Here is a 17681-nt window from a genome sequence, read left to right as displayed (position 1 = left end):
ACAGAACTGAAGACTTGTCCAGACAAATACAATGATCCCAGATGGATGTAGAAAACTACAATGTCCAGGTTTGTCTAGACTTATTTTCTCTGTCACTGAGGAATATAAATTCACCTTTGATTCATTGTTGACAGTATTTGTAAGCCATCCTACAATAGGGGGTTGTATCCAGTGCTAGTCCTCTTCAGTAGACCTATTGAAATGAATGGACATAATTAACTTAGGTTCATTAATTTCAGTGGGTCTACTTTAAGTAAAACTTAGTTGGCTACAACATAGGATGACTTACAATTCAATAATGATAAACACAACAAAAATAAAACAACACAGTCATAGAGAGTAAAATCAGCTTAAAGCTAAAACGGATTAAATGGCATGCATGAGGCAGAAGAGACATCAAAGTAGGCACTGGGAGAGCCAGTTTTGGAAGGATATTCCACAATGAGAGTGCCACCATTAAAAAGGACACCTCTCTCATAGCCACTTGCCACACTTCATTTGGCAGAAACACTGCTATATCCAAAGAAGTTCTCAAGGTCTGGGTAGGTACCGTATACCAGTGGTGGGGAATCTCAGGCTTGGGGGCCAAATCCTGCCCTCCAGGCCTCTCTGTCTAGTCTTCAGAACTTTCCCCAGGCCACACCCCCTCTTCTCAGGCCACACCCCTCACTGGCCTTCCTTCAGAATCTTATTGAGTGTTTTTGTCTGGCAGGAAGGTGTCCTTGAACTCAGATAAAGCCTTTTGCTTGTCTGGAGGATAAGATGAGTCTCTGTGCAAGTTTATGTAGAAATTAGCCTATTGTACAAAGGGAAAACTTACATTCATTACTCTTTCCACTTTTGCCTCTGGGTCTGCTCTCCACTGGCATGTAGCCCTTGGTTGCCCTGAAGGGAATGGGGCTGCAAAAGGTTCCCCACCCCTGATATACACTGTGCCTGTATTGAGACCATTGCTTACAATTTCCCTGGGAGGCATCTCTGTCCCAGACACGTTGCCCCAAAATATGGCTCAGCACTGGTATCCCCAAAGTCTTTAATACAATGATGTTTATTGTCACTTCTTGTAGCCATGGAAACTCTATACTTTTGTGTTTATATATATGCAGATCATTGGAAAAGGAAACAAAACTACAAAAACTGATCCATGATCAGGTGAAGCAGATGAATCCTGATCCAATGAAGGAGAAATGATCTTTATGTCAACAGCTATCTGACATGAGCCTAACATACAAGAAGAAACACTGAACGAGATGAGAAACCATGGGGTTGCTCCTATTGATAATGGGCTGAAACAGGGAGCACTTCCCCTGAGTCAAACCTTTTGTTACAGTTCTGGAAACAAACCGAAATTATTATTTCTGTTAAATAAAACATGTGACTTTTGATTAGCTTGCTGTGTATCTTTGTACTACATTCTTCTGGGTCATCAGACAGAGGTGACAAGCAGAAATCCATAATGCAACTATCTGACCCAAATATACTATTAAGGTGACAGTCATCAGATGGTGTGATTTGGGTGGGTGGTGGGTGAGGAATCTCACAGGTTCTTCTTCTTGGAGTCAGAACAAATATTTAGTCTGATACAAGTTCTTTGAAATAAAATCTGACCAAACAGCAAAAATGTGCTTTAGGTAAAACTTAGGTTGCTGATACATAACTGGAAATGCATATGTAACTGTAGATCCGATGGGCCTAGGGCATTACGTACCTTCCCTCTTCCTGGGAATGATCCTCATCATCCTTTCACAAAGAAGAAAAAGGAGTTAGATTTAGATGATCCAATGATAGGGTGACTTGCATTTATTCTGAAAGAGCCAGTTGGTATAGTCACTATATGAAATGGCTCTTTCAGAATAAATGTAACCAACATGTGATTGGTTATCTGGATTGTGAACTGATTATTGCTTGATCAGGCTACAGACATGATTGTTCTTAAACAGTCTCAGGTTCTGTTGTATTCCATAGTTAAATGGTAATTAAATGGCAAGGTTAATATCTAGAGCATAGATAGTGGAAAACTTGAATAAGACTGAATACAGTTTAGAACCCAGAGTCTGCACTGTAGTAGTGATGGTGGAGGTGGTGGGGAGAAGTATTTGTGCATCACCGGTATGTCTGCTCAAAGTTAGCCGGTTGAGCTATTTTGAGTGCTTGGGGGCCTGCTTAATGAAGGTGCGGTGGATCATCAGGTTGATCCATCAGAGTGCTGTTGTGACCAATTTGCATTACATTCTACAGATAAAATTGCTTGTATCTGCTTTGCTTTAGATGCTATTACCTTGACAGAATGAGAGATGGATGCAGCCAAAGTGACGTCTGGTCCTGTTGTTATGGCTGCTTTTGAGGCTTGGAATATCGAAAGGCTACTTGGTGGCATGAGGCCAACCACCTGTCTTCTGCCTCCCTTGAATGTACCGTTGTTGGGAGAACCCTCAACAGAAAGGCTTGGCTGGCACCTTCTCTTAGAGACTCTTTTAAATTAAACTTGAGGCATGCTGTTAAGATGCCTTTTTTATTATTTTGCCAGCCTTTTGGCCTTTAATGAATGTCTCCTGCTGCTTGGTTTTAATGTGCTGACTCCTGTTTTACTCATTCTGATGTTCTCATATTTTGACTATATTGGGTTGTTTAATTGGTGCTTTTAAGGGTAGAGACACACTCCCTGTTCTGTTGTTTCCAGTGTGTCTCCACCTCTCTCCTGAAAACAGGGGCACACGATGCTAGTCAAACCCTGCCCCTTTTTACTGTAAAACCTGGTGAGAGCAGCTTGAGTGCATTCTTTTTTAATTTGCTTCAAAGAGATTTCGCAACTGATCGGCAGATCAACCCGTTCCCCCTCCAGGTATGGCCAATGGAAATGCTTTGCTGTAGGTGACTGATGTGTTCACAGTCTAATCGGAAGGTGCCTTGGGGAATCTTGTTAGTGCAATGGCTCCTTGGTGTTATTAACATGGAGGCGAGCTTACCTGATCCGCTTGTAGTCCATGCCTTGGCTCTGCTCTTCAGGCAACACACAATATACTCAGGTATCATAAACAGGGTTATTTATTACTGCCATACATAATAAGACACTAACTTTTGAGGAGCAACATGGCATACAGCCATATCTCCAATGTCTGCACTAAGGTCTCCATGGGGAGAAAAGAAACTAAATCTTGCAGGCTCTCTTAAAGCAACATATACATATACATAACAGTTAGGGCTGATTTTTTTTAAAAAAAAAATGTAGTCAATCAGGAAGCATCCCTTTGTAGCAAAAAAAACCAAAACTGTCAAATTCCACAGTCAAAAATCAATATTTAGTGAAATTTCAGTTGTGACACCCATATTTCAGTATCAAAACATTGAAATTTTGAATATGAGCAGCATAATGAAAGCCTGGAGGGTTTCTTCAACAATGGTCTTCAGGGTCTTCACAGTGATGTTGATCTGAATTTTCCTCTTTTTTCTTTCTCCTCTAGGATGTCTGCACTATGAGTGGCAAGTGACAGAATAATATCATCTGCCTAGGTATCAACTAAAGCCAGCAACTGTTCATGCAGAAATGATGGCCAATGCTTTGAGCTTTCTCCCCTAGGTTAGACTTTCACCATACTTTCTTTTACAGCCATTCTGGGGAAAAGAAGAAAGGTCCGCACACTTCAAATTGGACAAAATGCTGTTGTCCGAATTTTACTCACACTAAGTGGCCTCAGCATGTTGCAAGTATCCTGAGGGAGCTACACTGGCTCACTGTCAGGCATCAAATTGATTTTCAGATTGCTGTGATTGTTTATAAGGCAGGGCAGTTTGGGCACTGTGTATTTATTTGAGGCACCATCTCAGCATGAGCTCAGTCTCTGTTTGAGATCATACAAAGCAAGTAAATTGGCCATTCTGAAATACACAGTAAGGTTAAAAATCTAAGGGTCTCATGCTGAGCTGGTTTGTATTATTGTGCCACAACTTTGGTATGTGTTCAGTGACCAAGCCTTTCAGAGTGTACTTCACTGGTCCAACCCTACAGTAACATAAGTCCAGATACTCGTGGGAAGCAATTAATTGACATAAGTTTAACTAGAATTATGTCCATATTTATTTGGAAGTAAATCCCAATAACTTTAAAGTGACCCCAAGTTAGTCTGCATAAAATTGCAGCTTTAAGATGGATGTAGACCAGTGCTTCCCAAACATTTTCTCCAACGGACCACTTGAAAATTGTTGAGGGTCTTATTTTTTTATTTATTACATTTATATACCACCCCATAGCCAAAGCTCTCTGGGCGGTTTACAAAAATTAAAAACACTAAACATTAAAAACAAATATACAATTTTAAAAACCATACAAAGTTTAAAAGCATGAAGCAACAGATAAACAATAAAAGACCTGGGGTCACAGCTCAGCACTTTATGATTTTTCTGCTTATTGTAGCAATTGTAATGCACTGTGCTAGATACTGTATGATTTTTAATTATATCTTTACAGGCATCTCACAGACCACCACTGGTCTACAGACCACTGTTTAGGAACCCCTGATGCAGACCTTTTTTTTTTCTAGACAAATGTTGCTGACATACCCATGACTCTTTTCTTGCAGAGCAGGAGAAAAGATGTCTCCCCTCTCAGTCATTCCTGTACTCGATTCAGTGTGTCTCTCATTTAAGGCAACTCTTGTTTCGGTTGTGTCTTCTAGTATGCTCTCTGGTATGCATAGCAAAGCTGTCTGACTGAAAAGGAATTCCTGTAAGAAAGAGTGTACAACCTAAACCTGCCAGGAGCTAATAAGCCTGGTTATAAAGACCTGCTCCGGTGGTGGCACTTATTCCCATTTTGACTATTTGTCAGGATCTAGAAGACTGGTACCAAAAGGCATAGCTTTGTCTCAAATCATATATCTCTGCCTTGCAGACATGTCTTCCAAGATGCCCCAGTGATGTTTCAAATTATACTTTTCTGTTGTTGTTATATGCCTTCAAGTCGATTACGACGTATGGCAACTCTATGAATCTGCAATCTCCAGTAGCATCTGTTATAAACCACCCTGTTCAGATATTGTAAGTTCAGGTCTGTGGCTTCCTTTATGGAATCAATCCATCTCTTGTTTGGTCTTCCTCTTTTTCTACTCCCTTCTGTTTTTCCCAGCATTATTGTCTTTTCTAGTGAATCAGGTCTTCTCATGATGTGTCCAAAGTATGACAACCTCAGTTTTCATCATTTAGCTTCTAGTGACAGTTCTGGTTTAATTTGTTCTAACACCCAAATAATTGTATTTTTCGCAGTGCATGGTATCCGCAAAGCTCTCCTCCAACACCATATTTCAAATGAGGTGATATTTCTCTTATATTTCAATTTCCCCTGCTCACTTATGCTCTAATCCAGGGGTCACAAATCTGTCACCAGGAGGCACCATGGGATCCTCAAAGGCCTTCAGTGATGCCTCTAACAGGTGTAATGAAATTAGGCATAGTTTGGGAATTGTAGTGTATGTAGTGTTAGTTTGATACAGTATAGAATGTGTTAACCTGACATAACATAGAACCAGAAAAACAAAATTCCTGAGGTGCCTGTGGATGCCAAATGTTCATTTGGTGTTTGATACTTAAAAGCTAGCTTACCCATCCCATGTAATGGGATACTATCTGAGTAGATAATGGCTGGAATGTATCGTGTCAGGAGGGGGAGGTAGGTACAGCACGGATGAGCGATCAAGGCCAGGGCGCTGGCTCAATGCAAGACGATGGAGAAACTTGGAAAGTTACTAACAAGACGGGAGGGGCTATCTTAGGAGGGCTTGAGAGCATATATCACTTGTACCTGTGTAATAATGCTTTAGACTGGTTTTCAGGCATGAGCCGAACAACCTAGTCTCCTTTTGCAAAAGATATTGGTAATCAATAAAGGTGTTGTCTTATATCTTGGTCTCCCATCTGGTGAATTATTGGAGCTTCCTCCAGATGTAAAGAACCATTTTTTGGTGTAACAAAGGTAGCCCAGAATCTGAGCTTTCTTTCTTTCTTTCTTTCTTTCTTTCTTTCTTTCTTTCTTTCTTTCTTTCTTTCTTTCTTTCTTTCTTTCTTTCTTTCTTTCTTTCTTTCTTTCTTTCTTTCTTTCTTTCTTTGAAAGTAAGATTACACTTACATGCCCCCCAAAATGAATAAATTACCATTACAATTACAATTGTTTTGGAAGGAATTTATTACTTTACCATTAATCAAAAGTAATCACTACAATTACAGTCAAGTTACTAAAAAAAGAAAAAAAACCTGGAGTGTCTACAAGGTGCTAGCCTTGGATGCCACACACCTAAGTAGCCTAAAACAACATTAAAAATAAACACACATACACACAGAGGGTAGTAGAATAATTCTTTTTACCCATAAGATAGCAATGGTGGTCTCTCTGGTAAGGGAGGTGGGGAGGGAGGCAGAGGCCACTACTCAGATCTTTGCACATCAAGGCAAGTGCAACACACACACACACACTCTCACCCAGCAAGCATCATCTCTCTCACCCAACCACCTCCTGGACCCTGCCCTACCACCAACTTAGAGACACCCATCCAAGCAAATATTTTCCCCTAGGGTGTGAATAGCTAAAACACTGCAAGTGTCAGGCAGGGCAGCAGAGGCCACTTTGCATGCCATGTGCAAACACAGTATTAATACACACACATCATTGACTCTCACCTCCACAGTTCTTTATCTCTATTCCACTGCTGCCTCCTTCTCCTCCTTCATCCATGTCCTTGCCCTCTGGTTCCTTTCTTGCTCCACTCCATTCTTCTCCACCACCCTCCATTTTGTTAACCATTGTTTTCTCCACTCCATCCCCATCTTCCTCCTCACCTCCTCCTTTGTCACCTCCTAAACACACAAAAACAGAGGGAAGAGCAATGCTGCACAGAAGCCCAGTTTGAGGCACATGATTTTCATCCACAAATCAGAGGAGCAGAAGACTCCCCCCCCCGTAACACCAAAAGTAATGCTGGAAACATGACAATTACTCCTCAAAAGTAATAACATTACTTTTCATTCTGTTACAATTAAAATGTAAAGAAATTACCCACTCGTTCCTCAAAAAAGTAATAAATTACAAGTAATTCATTTTTTGTAGCTAATTACTTTCAATCTCTGCTCTAGCCCTCCTAGAAAGGTGGTTATGGTGTAAAATGTGCAGGTACCCTCCTAAGCAATTTCTGTGAAATAATCCAGCCTGACTGCTCCTGCCTGTCAATGTTAATAGGCAACTAGTAAAGTCACAGCTGTGATTGATTGTCTTTTAGCCCCCTGGCAGTTGTACTATGGGGTGCCACAGGGTACCACCTTGTCCCCAAGCTGTTAACATCTACATGAAGCCCTTGGGAGTTGTCATCAGGAGATTTGGGGTGAGGTGTCAGCAGTGTGCTGATAATACCCAGGTTTTTTTCTCTGTAACATCTGAATTGGGAGAGGCTGTGCCAGTCCTAGACCAGTGCCTGGACTTGGTGGTGGGCTGGATGAGGGCCAATAAAGTCTGAATCCTAGCAAGACAGATGCTATGGGTTGGTGCAGCCTTTCCCAACCAGTGTGCCTCCAGATGTTGTTGGGCCACAACTCCCATCAGCCTCAGCCAGCATTGCCAATGGTCAGGAAAGATGGGCGTTGTGGTCCAACAACATCAGGAGGCACACTGGTTGGGAAAGACTGGGTTGGTGGTTCCCAGGTTCGGATAATTGATCAGTTGCCTAATTTGGATAATCTCTCTGAAAGAGCAGGTTTATAGTCTGGGGTGCTTCTGGATCCATCTTTGTCACTAGAGGCCCAGGTGACCTCCGTGGCTAGGAGTGCCTTTTACCAGCTTTGGCAGATAAGACAGCTGTGGCTGTTTCTGGGCCAGGATAACCTGACCACTGTTGTCCATGTACTGGTAACCTCCAAGCTGGATTACTGTAATGCTCTCAAGAGGCTGCCCTTGAGGTTGTTCCAGAAGCTGCAGCTGGAGCAAAATCCGGCAGTGCAACTACTTACTATGGCAGGGTATCGCCAACATGTCACCCCATTGTTGAAAGAATTGCACGGGCTGCCCATTAGCTACTGGGCCAAGTTCAAGGTTCAGGTTTTGGTGGATAAAACCCTATACAGCTTGGAATCAGGATACCTGAAAGATTGTCTTACCCCTTATATACCTAGTCAATCACTACAGTCTGCAGGTGAGGGCCTCCTGCAGATACCATCTTATCAGGAGGTCGGTTCCACACAACATAGGAAGTGGACCTTCAGTGTTGTGGCACCTACCCTTTAGAATTCCATCCCCTAAAATATTAGACAGGTGCTATCTCTGTTATCTTTTCAGCACCTACTGAAGACCTTCCTCTTTCAACAAGTCTTTTAAGTAGAGACCTTATCCCAGTCTGTGTCTGTGCTAGAATTGCTTTTTAAGATATTTTTAAAACTTTTAAAAAAATGTGTTTAAAGTTGTTTTGTTATAATATGTTTCTAAAGAGGTTATTTTCAATATATTTTAAAGTCTGTTTTTAAGATTTTGTAGACTGTTTTTAGTGTTTTTGTTTGTCACTCTGGCCTCCTACTGGGAGGAAGGGCGAGATATAAATTTAATAAATAAATAAATAAAACAAGTTTTTGGATACCAGGTGATAGGAATCCCTGAGGTCCTAAAGAGCTATTGTTTTGCCCTCACTTTTAGTGCACTTTCCTGCTTCTGTCTTTTTTTTCTAGGTCTTGGTCTTCTATGTTTCCTCTTTCTTTTCCTCTAGCAATCAGGATGCATCTTTCCTATGGTGGGTTCACCTGAGATCTGATAGTGCCTAGAAATTATTTTCTGTTAATATTCCTACACAATAAGAGTGGGTGAGTGTTAAAGAATCCTCCTGCCCCCGAAAGGCAAATGTGAAAACTTTGCAAAGAGGTTTAGGCATAGAACAATGCTAAAGACAAGGCATTCATTAAACATTTACTGTGTAGTAATCTTATAGTACAATGGTATACACGTTTATTTAGAAATAATTCTCTTTGTGTTTAATGAGGCTTACTTCCAAGTACATGGGTACAAGGTGGCAGCCTAGGCTTTGGTTCTTGTGCCTTAATAGCTGTATAGCAAACAAAAATTCAACAGGTCATGTCTTTCCTAGTATGGAAACACAATTATGGAAAAGTTTCAACATGACTACTCTCTAATTTTGTGTTGTTCCATGCCCTTATGGTAACCATTTTGTGACTGGTGCCCCTAGCACTTTCTCAAAATTTGAAATGTACTCTCTAGTCCAAAAAGCTTGGTGGCCCCTGTTTTAATCTAAGGATGAGGAATCTGTGGCGCTGATGATGTTGTTTGACTTCACTCTCATCAGCTACAGCTAGCATAGTTAATGGTGAGGAATGATGGAAGCTGTTGTCCAGTAACATCTAGAAGGCCAAAGGTCCCCCCACAGTGCTTTCCTTTGTGTTCCTCTTTCATGGCTTTCCCCTCAAAACATCTCTCTCTCTTCTTCAGATAACTCAGTGGTAAACCTGTGTCTGGGTTGTAGATTGGGTCCCAAAGATGCTGTCCTCCACCCAAAGCTATCCTTACAGCTGGGAGAATGAGCAAGACTAGAAGGATAGCTAGAACCCATCTTTCTAGCATCTGGTATGCTATGCGCTATTTTATTTAAAAAATAACAGCCTCATTCAGTCATGTAAGCTCCCAGCTTCACTCTGAAAAGGACAGTCTAGACATAGGTTTACCACCTCTGTAAGACTGAGACCTCCAAATGCATCTGTAAAATAATAGTTTTCTTATTATCATAGCTCATGTTAAATCTATAAAGTCTTGAGAGACCTTAAGCAGGTATTGTTATACAAACTGTGAATAGATTGTAATATATCACAAAAGGCTGCCACAGCATTTTAAAGAAGAGGGCTTTTTGCTTATTCAATTAAGTTTTGATTTTATTGTGCATTTTTATAATAGATATCAACAATCCTGCTGACATTTTCAGTATGGCTATCAATGTCTCTCATTACAATTACTTTGAACTTTACGCTTTGACAGGGAGGAAGGAAATGCTGATGACATTAGATTTTATGTTTTCTTAACAAGCCTCTGTTGACTATGTTTTAAAAAGTAAAAGTGTTCCAGAGCATAAAAATCAATTATAATTTTGTGAGAAGAAAAGATAGAAGTACAATTTTGTCAACTTTCTGGAAGTTAAATTATCTTGACTATGTGAAGAAGTGTTGTGATAAAAATTAAGTATCTTCATGAAATCTGCTATGACCAGACACTCCTGCCGGTGCTATGGCCACTGTGTGGACCACTGTGAATGTTATAAATTTTCTACCTTGAAAATGTAATAGAAGATTTTTTATGTAACAATCTTTTTTTAAAAAACAGACTATATAGTAAGCAGTAAAGCAACTCAACTTTTGACTCACCAAAAGGCATGTGAGAGGTTTTTCCTATAACATGTGCTTCTGGGGAGATGCCTCTGTGCAGGAGATTCCACATCTGGACACCACTACAAAAAAAAAAGCCCTTGTCTCTTTGGTTACCATATGCCTAATGTTAAATGGCTGGCACCCAGAGCAGACCTTGGTGAAGATATCTGTGGAGGTTCATATAAGAGGAGGTGGTCCTTTAAAAAGCTTGTCCCAGGGAAGCAAGAAGCGTACTTTCCTTCTCTCTTCTCAGAATAAATACAATAGTTCTAAAAGGTGTTTCAGAGTTGGAAGTGGAATTATTGTTTTTGATCTCCTAAAAACAAAATAGTATTTGATCAAGAATATTCTAGGGAAGCTACCAATAGATATATAGGTGTGGTGGCTGCTAATCTAAACACAAATTCAGAATGCCTTGTTGGTTTTAAACAGGGAGTCTGTACCTTTCAGTCTGGTAAGGTACTATGCATATGACCCTTAGTTATATTGTAAAAAGGGAGGTGTTGCCCCCTTAGTGGTTGCCTAGTGGGCAGGAAAAATGTTCAACAGAAGTTTGGATGCACTCTCCTACATGGTCCAAGGTTGTACCTGTAGTAAAATCCCCAGGGCCACTTTGTAAGACAATTGCAGACAGGCAAGCTATCATCGAGTGACAGAGTTTGGTTATCGGCCTGGACTCAGAAAAAGTGTATTTCATTTCAGTTCTTTCTGCTATTTTAGTGGTTATTGCTCCTCATTTTTGCTTTGTTGTCACATGAGCTTTTCATTGATCAAATGAGTTGTTTTGAAAAGGAAACTTTACTCAAGTGTTTCTGTTCAGGAGGACCAGAAAACTTACATGTTACTGTGTAAGAATGGAGGAACATGGTCAAAATGTAGTTAGCTACAGAGTTTGGAAAAGTTACTTTTTTGAACTACAATTCACATCAGCCCAATCCAGTGGCCATGGTGGCTGGGGCTGATGGGAGTTGTAGTTTTAAAAAGTAACTTTTCCAAGCTCTGGTTAGCTACCACTGGATTTTCCAGAAGGATGGCAAACAATTACTAGCCAAAGCTCTATGGTAGTTCCAGTACTAAACCACTGATAATCAGTTAGTGACAGTGATTCAAAAGTTAGAGGAGTATGAGGGGGAGAGGGGAGTGTGAACTGACTTTCAGTTACAGTTCAGCTGAGTGATTTTTAGTTACACAATGAATGGATATGTTGCAGATTGTTTATGGTTATGTACACATCTACCATATATTTTGAAAATTTGACCATCCATCTGTTCTCTTTATATTTGGACACCTCTTGAGGTATTGTAACCAAATTTTGCATGATGGTTCTTGCAACTAAGGAGCAGGTTATGTTTGGATACAATTGGACAGCATTTTGAATCAAGATGGTGGACGGAAACTGTCAAAACTGCACTGTGGGTTTTTTTGGGGGGTCAGTTTTGAGGCTGCTCATCCTTGATAAATAATTAATGTTACATTTAGAGTTCTGAACTGTTATGGAATACCAGGTTCCCCGTGAATGTTTGGATATTAATGTAGTAGTTGAATTCCTTATTGTAAATGGGCTTTTCAGTATCTCTAAGAGTAACTTCTTCACAAAATACTTCAAACTTTTAATACTACAGGTATTTCTTTTTTAAAAAAAGATCTACCTTTTTGTTCTTTTTTTGCAAAAATGGCATTTATTTATGTAGAAGAAGAACCTAAATGTTGATTTTTTAAAGAACAAAGTTGTTAAACATTTCCAAGTTATGTAGGTAAAACATTAAAAGTTTTGCTAAAAGTGAAAACAAAATACAATAGAATTTAATATTCAATATTCCTCAGGCAATCTGAATTAATTCAACATTGAAAACGGAAAAAAAAGACCTAAAGGAAAGGACTCATGAATGAAGCCAAATATATTGTTTTAGCATCTATTTTTTTTTTCTTGTTGAAAGCTGGTGGGGTGGGGGAGGATATTGACTTTGTGCATTTGTAGCCTTTAGTTATCATTGATTTATTATTTCTCTTCCTGCTATTAATCTACAGCATCAGACCTAAAAATAGCATAACTACACAAATTACTTTTCTTTTCAAATTGCATTTTCCAAACTAACCCTTCTTAAATATCAAAACAATTGGACCTTTTGACACAATTTTCAGGCAGCACTATTCAAATATCAGTGTTTAATGGCAATAATAAAACCCTTTGGGAATACAATTTTGCCATTAACTTTTCACCAGCTGTATTGGTGAACTATTATCTGTAATATTCATATATTCATTTACTGTGACTCTGCAAATGTTTTTAAACTTGAGCTTCATTTAGTATAACATACTTTTTCACAGAATGCCTGAAGAAACTGGTTGAACAAACAATGCAATCCCAAACATGTATAATTTATACTTGAGATAGATGGTTGGTTTAAAGGATTTTTGTGTAAACAACTCCGTTAACGCCTACTTCAGAAATATGCCAGACAAGAAAGACTGATTCAGTCCTGGGAGAAAAGTTAGATAACTGGGAGACGACGAAATGATATTGGCTGCGGTGGATATAGATTTATAAATTGCTCTCTGCCCCGTGGCTACCGCAGGGTGGAAAAAATGGTTTCTCACATTGTCAGCATGAAATGATGCTAGGTTATGAACTGAGCATTTGACTAGCCAGGCCAAAGTTTTAAAATGGAGGGAAGCTGCAGAGCTCTGGTGTTTTGAGCAGAGTGCTTTGTTGATATGATGCCAGAATAAGGGGCATCCATGATTTTCTAACTGAAAAAAAGATAATGAACATAAGACAGTATGCTGGATTGGACCAAAGCCCTTTCTAGTTCGGCATTCTGTTCTTCCCAGAAGCCTATGGAAAAGCCACAAGCTCAACAACACTTTTCGACTCATGATCACTGGTATTCAGGCATACTTCCTCTGTTAGTGGAGGTAATACACCATCATGACTAGTAGCCAAGTATCCTCCATCCTCCATGAAATTGTCTATGCTCCATTAAAAAAAATGTTTTCCAAATTAGTTTACAAAGCGATTTACAATCTAAATAAGAGGGGGGGGAATAATGGGTATAGAGTGAATAGAGAAATGAAATAGTCAGAACTAAAAGACACATCCTCCAAAATACTCCTAAATAAGAGCTATCATTGTCAAGAATACTTGTCTTTCTGCTTAGCAAACACTTACAAAGACAGATAAGGTTTAACAACATAATAGACTTTCTCCCCTTGTTTGCATCCACTCCCGAAATAAGACTCAGGAGAGTCACATTAGAGGAAAGGTGATATTTATTAAAATATAACAATTTGGAGGAACTGCATTCAAACGTAAACTGATTAACCTAAATCAGAAAGTAGGTGCAGGTGAGTGTTTTAACTAATTCTGGTAGGGAAAGTTCCCTCCAGACTACTGAACATGTTTTACACCTGCTGGCTGTCAATTCCCAGTAAAGAATGGGAAAGAACTGACTTGCTAGGTGGTCCTTGGGTATGTACCCCACCTGTGCACAAGTCTCCGCTGTGCACTTTCAACCCAGATGCACATGTCAAGTTGAAGGGGCACCCCTCCCAGGTCCTATCAGGCATTGAGCACTGGCAGATCTGTAGAGGGTGCCCTTCACCCAATAATGCCTCAGTATACCTAGAGATTTTTCTCTTGAATTACATCACCTGCCTATACTCCATGCCCAACAGGAACCAAAATGTGTCTCTCCCCTAAAAGCCATACAAATTGATCCCAACAGCATGAAGTAGGGGAAAATGGGATGGAATCCAATGGCATTTAAAGAACCAATGGGGGGGAAATCCTATTTATCCTTTTAACAGGTGACTCGTCAAGCCCACATTGTATGTATGTAGGGAGGGAGGGCACAACAGAAAAACACAAAGAGGAAGAATTAGAGGAGGGGCTGGCTTTTAAGACCAGCTCCTATCCCACTCCTATTGACCATGTGATCTAAGTTTTTGGTCAACCCCCTCCCTTTGAGATACCACCTCCTATGTCTTCTTTGAGAAGCTATCCAAGTTAATGGCCATCTCTACCTTTTGTAAATTCCATAGTGGTGGGATCCTAATGAGGGCTCCTGTTGTGAAACATAGGGCCTGGACAGGTTTATATGGGAATAATGCAGGCACACACATACACACACACACTATCAGGGATGTAGTCTGCTCAATGGGAACAACAGAACTCATATTGAGGAATGATTTTCCTCCCAATATAATACAGTTTCTGTTGTTGCAGTACTTTATAGCCATGGATAGCTATGCATATTATTATCACTGAAGAGATTTTTTACCAGCACTTGATAGGATACCCAATGGTCAGGGCTGATGGGAGATGTAGTCCAAAACATCTGGAGGCACTAGGTTTGTGAAGGTTAACCTAAAGTGACTCCCCATTACCCTAAGGATATCAAATGCATATTTTTTCTTTGCAAGCATATCTTGATACTCCTAAGGGGGGAAAGTCACTGTGAGACCATTTCTAATGGAAAAGAAGTAGAGAGAGAATCAATCAAGTGTTCCTTTCCTCCCATCACCATATCTCAAAATTTCCTCTTCTCAAATAAGTTTTTAAAAGGATATTGTGAAATTGTCAAATATGCTAGCATAGAATATTTATAGTTCCCCCTGTGATACTGTGAAGCCAAAAAGCTTTTGTGCCCCCCAAAATGTCATTTAAAAAAAATAATAAAGAAAATGCTTTTTAAAAAAATGACCACTTCCATGGGTCTCCTGCTATATTCTGTGATATTGTTAGGTCAAAACTAAAATTCTGAGCTGTCCGTTTAACCTTACTCACCCCGGGAAGAGTGCAGAGCTGAGTCACATGAACCCACTGCCAGAGACCCAGGAAATAATGACAACAAAGAACCTTTGACAAAGGGGACCCAAACCTGTCCAGCCAGATGCCTTCCAGAAATGGGAACCCCGTTTATTGAAAGGGATTCAGATTATATACCCTCGAGGAGGGGCTACAGGTCAGGGGGATGAACTCTATAAAGCATAAAGAAATTCCACGGTGGCATAAAGGTCATGACAAGGGGGAGGAGGAGAGGAAGGGGACATGGGCGAAATTGCCTGGGGCAGGCTGCCCCTTTGTAAATCAGATTTTGGAGACTGCTACAGCCTTGAGATAAAGGCTGGAGCCAGAGATCTCAAAGCAAGTAGGGATAGAACATTAAAACATAGGCAGAGCACAAAACAAATGCAAAACACATTCTTGCTGGGACAAAGGTTTTTCATCCTTTGGCACATATCTGTTAAAGCTCGCTGAGCATATGAAAAGCTGAATTCAGTTTGCATTCTGAACCAAAGTTTTTCCTGCAAAGCTTCCTGGGATGGGGGTCATGTTAGGGGCAAATAAACCGAAATCAACTTTATTTCTTCCATAATTCATTTTAGCCCAACAATATCAAAAGTTTTTTGTGACACCCCCTCAACAAAACCCTCAGTATGTGCCACATCCACTTTTATATTTTGATCACATCCACTTCGATATGCAGCCCTTAGTTTTATTTCCTTTTGATGTTATGACCTTGATGCAATCTCTTATCATTAAACTTAATTCTGTTAAAAAAGAACTAGATTGCATGCATATATCGTGAAAGAGGCTATCAATTGTTCAGTTTCTTGGAAAAGGCCTTAAGTCCAATCAACCAAGAGAAGCCCAAAACTCAGTCTGGAAAAGACAGACAGGCCAGTCTTAAGCTGTAGTAAATTCCTTCCCAAGGATTCCCTGTAACAAGTATCACTGTTTTCCTTGTATAATTAAAGATAATTTCATGATTACATTTATAAATAGTCCTTGCTCCCAGGCAAGTAGAATTATAGAGACTGAACAGGACTTCATAGGTCTGTATAATTCAGCACCTTGAATTGTGCCCAGAAGGTTATAGGAAACCAATCACTAAAGATCTCACATGACATGAAGTAGTAAGTTGCCTAACGGCATGAACAAACCTTTATTCCTATCAACGTATTAAAGCTGCCGATATTTATAGGGGGAAAATATCTATTTCTCTAAAGCATATCTATTACATGAAACCTGTTCTATAGATACACCAATTATCCCCACCTATGGAAGGTTATTAATTTTTCCAGTCTAGCTGGACATAATCTGCTCATTAATTCAGATTAGAGAAGTTCACAGCATTCTAACCAAGGGTGACATATCTAGGACAATGTGAAAACTACAACATTACCAATAGGACAGACATATGTTACATGTTCTTATTAAGAATGCTGAAATTTCCTGAAATGTGACAAGAATAGAATAGGACCACAGTTCTACGTTGTAATGAGAGAGGCAATTTCCCCTTTCAATATACATGTTTTTCTACTTCTGATATATGTGCCTGCCCTTGTGAAACTGCATCATTTGCCCATGAAATATCCTGTATTCTTGTTTATAGCACAGTTCATCCATGTGCAGAGGGTAAAAAAGGAATTATGGATTTTCATTTCACAAAAAAGGATGGGAGAAATGAAATAAGCTTAATTTTCTTGGATAAAACAAAACAGAACGTGCACAAATGCAAAATTATCGTTCCTCATCTGCTCTTACCCCCAGAAATACAATGACTGACACTATATTTCACAAAGTTTAATTAAAAATAATTATACCAAATCAGTTGTTCATAGTGGCCTCAGATGTGGAGTAGAGTCAATATGATGTATCATCACCACCACCGTCATCATAGTCATTTATTACCTGCCCTTCACTGAATGGTCCCATGGTAGGTTACAACTGTCTTGAAATATGACATTAAAAACAATTTAAAAACAACCTCAGTTTCCAACTGAGGTTTTCCTAGACTGGAGTGTGGCCGTGCATGCCAAGCCCTGGATGGAGGAACTGAAACATCTCAGCACAGAAGCCCAGGGAGCAGACAGTTTTTGGACCCCATTTTCCCTGCTCACATTAGCGTTGTTGATGGGTGCTAAATCCCCATCACCTGCCTGGTTTATCAGAGCTTAGAGTAGCAGCTGCAAATACATTCTTCCTGAGGCCCATGCAAGGAATTTCAGTGTTTGAATCTTTTGCACTTGGGTCCCTTGTGGCCTCCTCTGGCTTTTATACTGTGTTTATGTATATGGATATTGTTCATGTATTTTGCTTTGTAAATTAATTTGACATTTTTATTGTATTCTATTGTAAACTGCTTTGAGATCTTTCAGATAGTAAGCGGTCTACAAATGGAAATATAAACAAACAAACAAACAAACAAACAAACAAACAAACAAACAAACAAATAAATAAATAGAGGAGACCCAGTAAAATTAATAGGCCTAAACTAGCCATG

At 39.7% G+C, this 17681-nt stretch overlaps 1 protein-coding gene across 1 annotated transcript in view; it reads right to left on the bottom strand.

Moving 5' to 3' along the window:
- Window positions 1-1692: 1692 nt before the first annotated feature.
- The window catches only part of LOC133375583 (cadherin-19-like), a 219632-nt gene continuing 203643 nt past the window's right edge, over window positions 1693-17681 (bottom strand). Inside the window, exons 13-14 of the mRNA XM_061607330.1 lie at window positions 6730-6843; window positions 1693-1740 (exon numbers count right to left, since the gene is read on the bottom strand). Of these exons, the coding sequence (XP_061463314.1) occupies window positions 1693-1740; window positions 6730-6843 (162 nt within the window). The remainder of the gene's footprint in view (window positions 1741-6729; window positions 6844-17681) is intronic.

The sequence above is a fragment of the Rhineura floridana genome, chromosome 1 (assembly GCF_030035675.1).
Source record: "Rhineura floridana isolate rRhiFlo1 chromosome 1, rRhiFlo1.hap2, whole genome shotgun sequence".
In the NCBI taxonomy this organism is placed as follows: Eukaryota; Metazoa; Chordata; class Lepidosauria; order Squamata; family Rhineuridae; genus Rhineura; species Rhineura floridana.
Note: the sequence above shows the minus strand (reverse complement) of the source record. Positions and strands in the feature narration are given on the sequence as shown.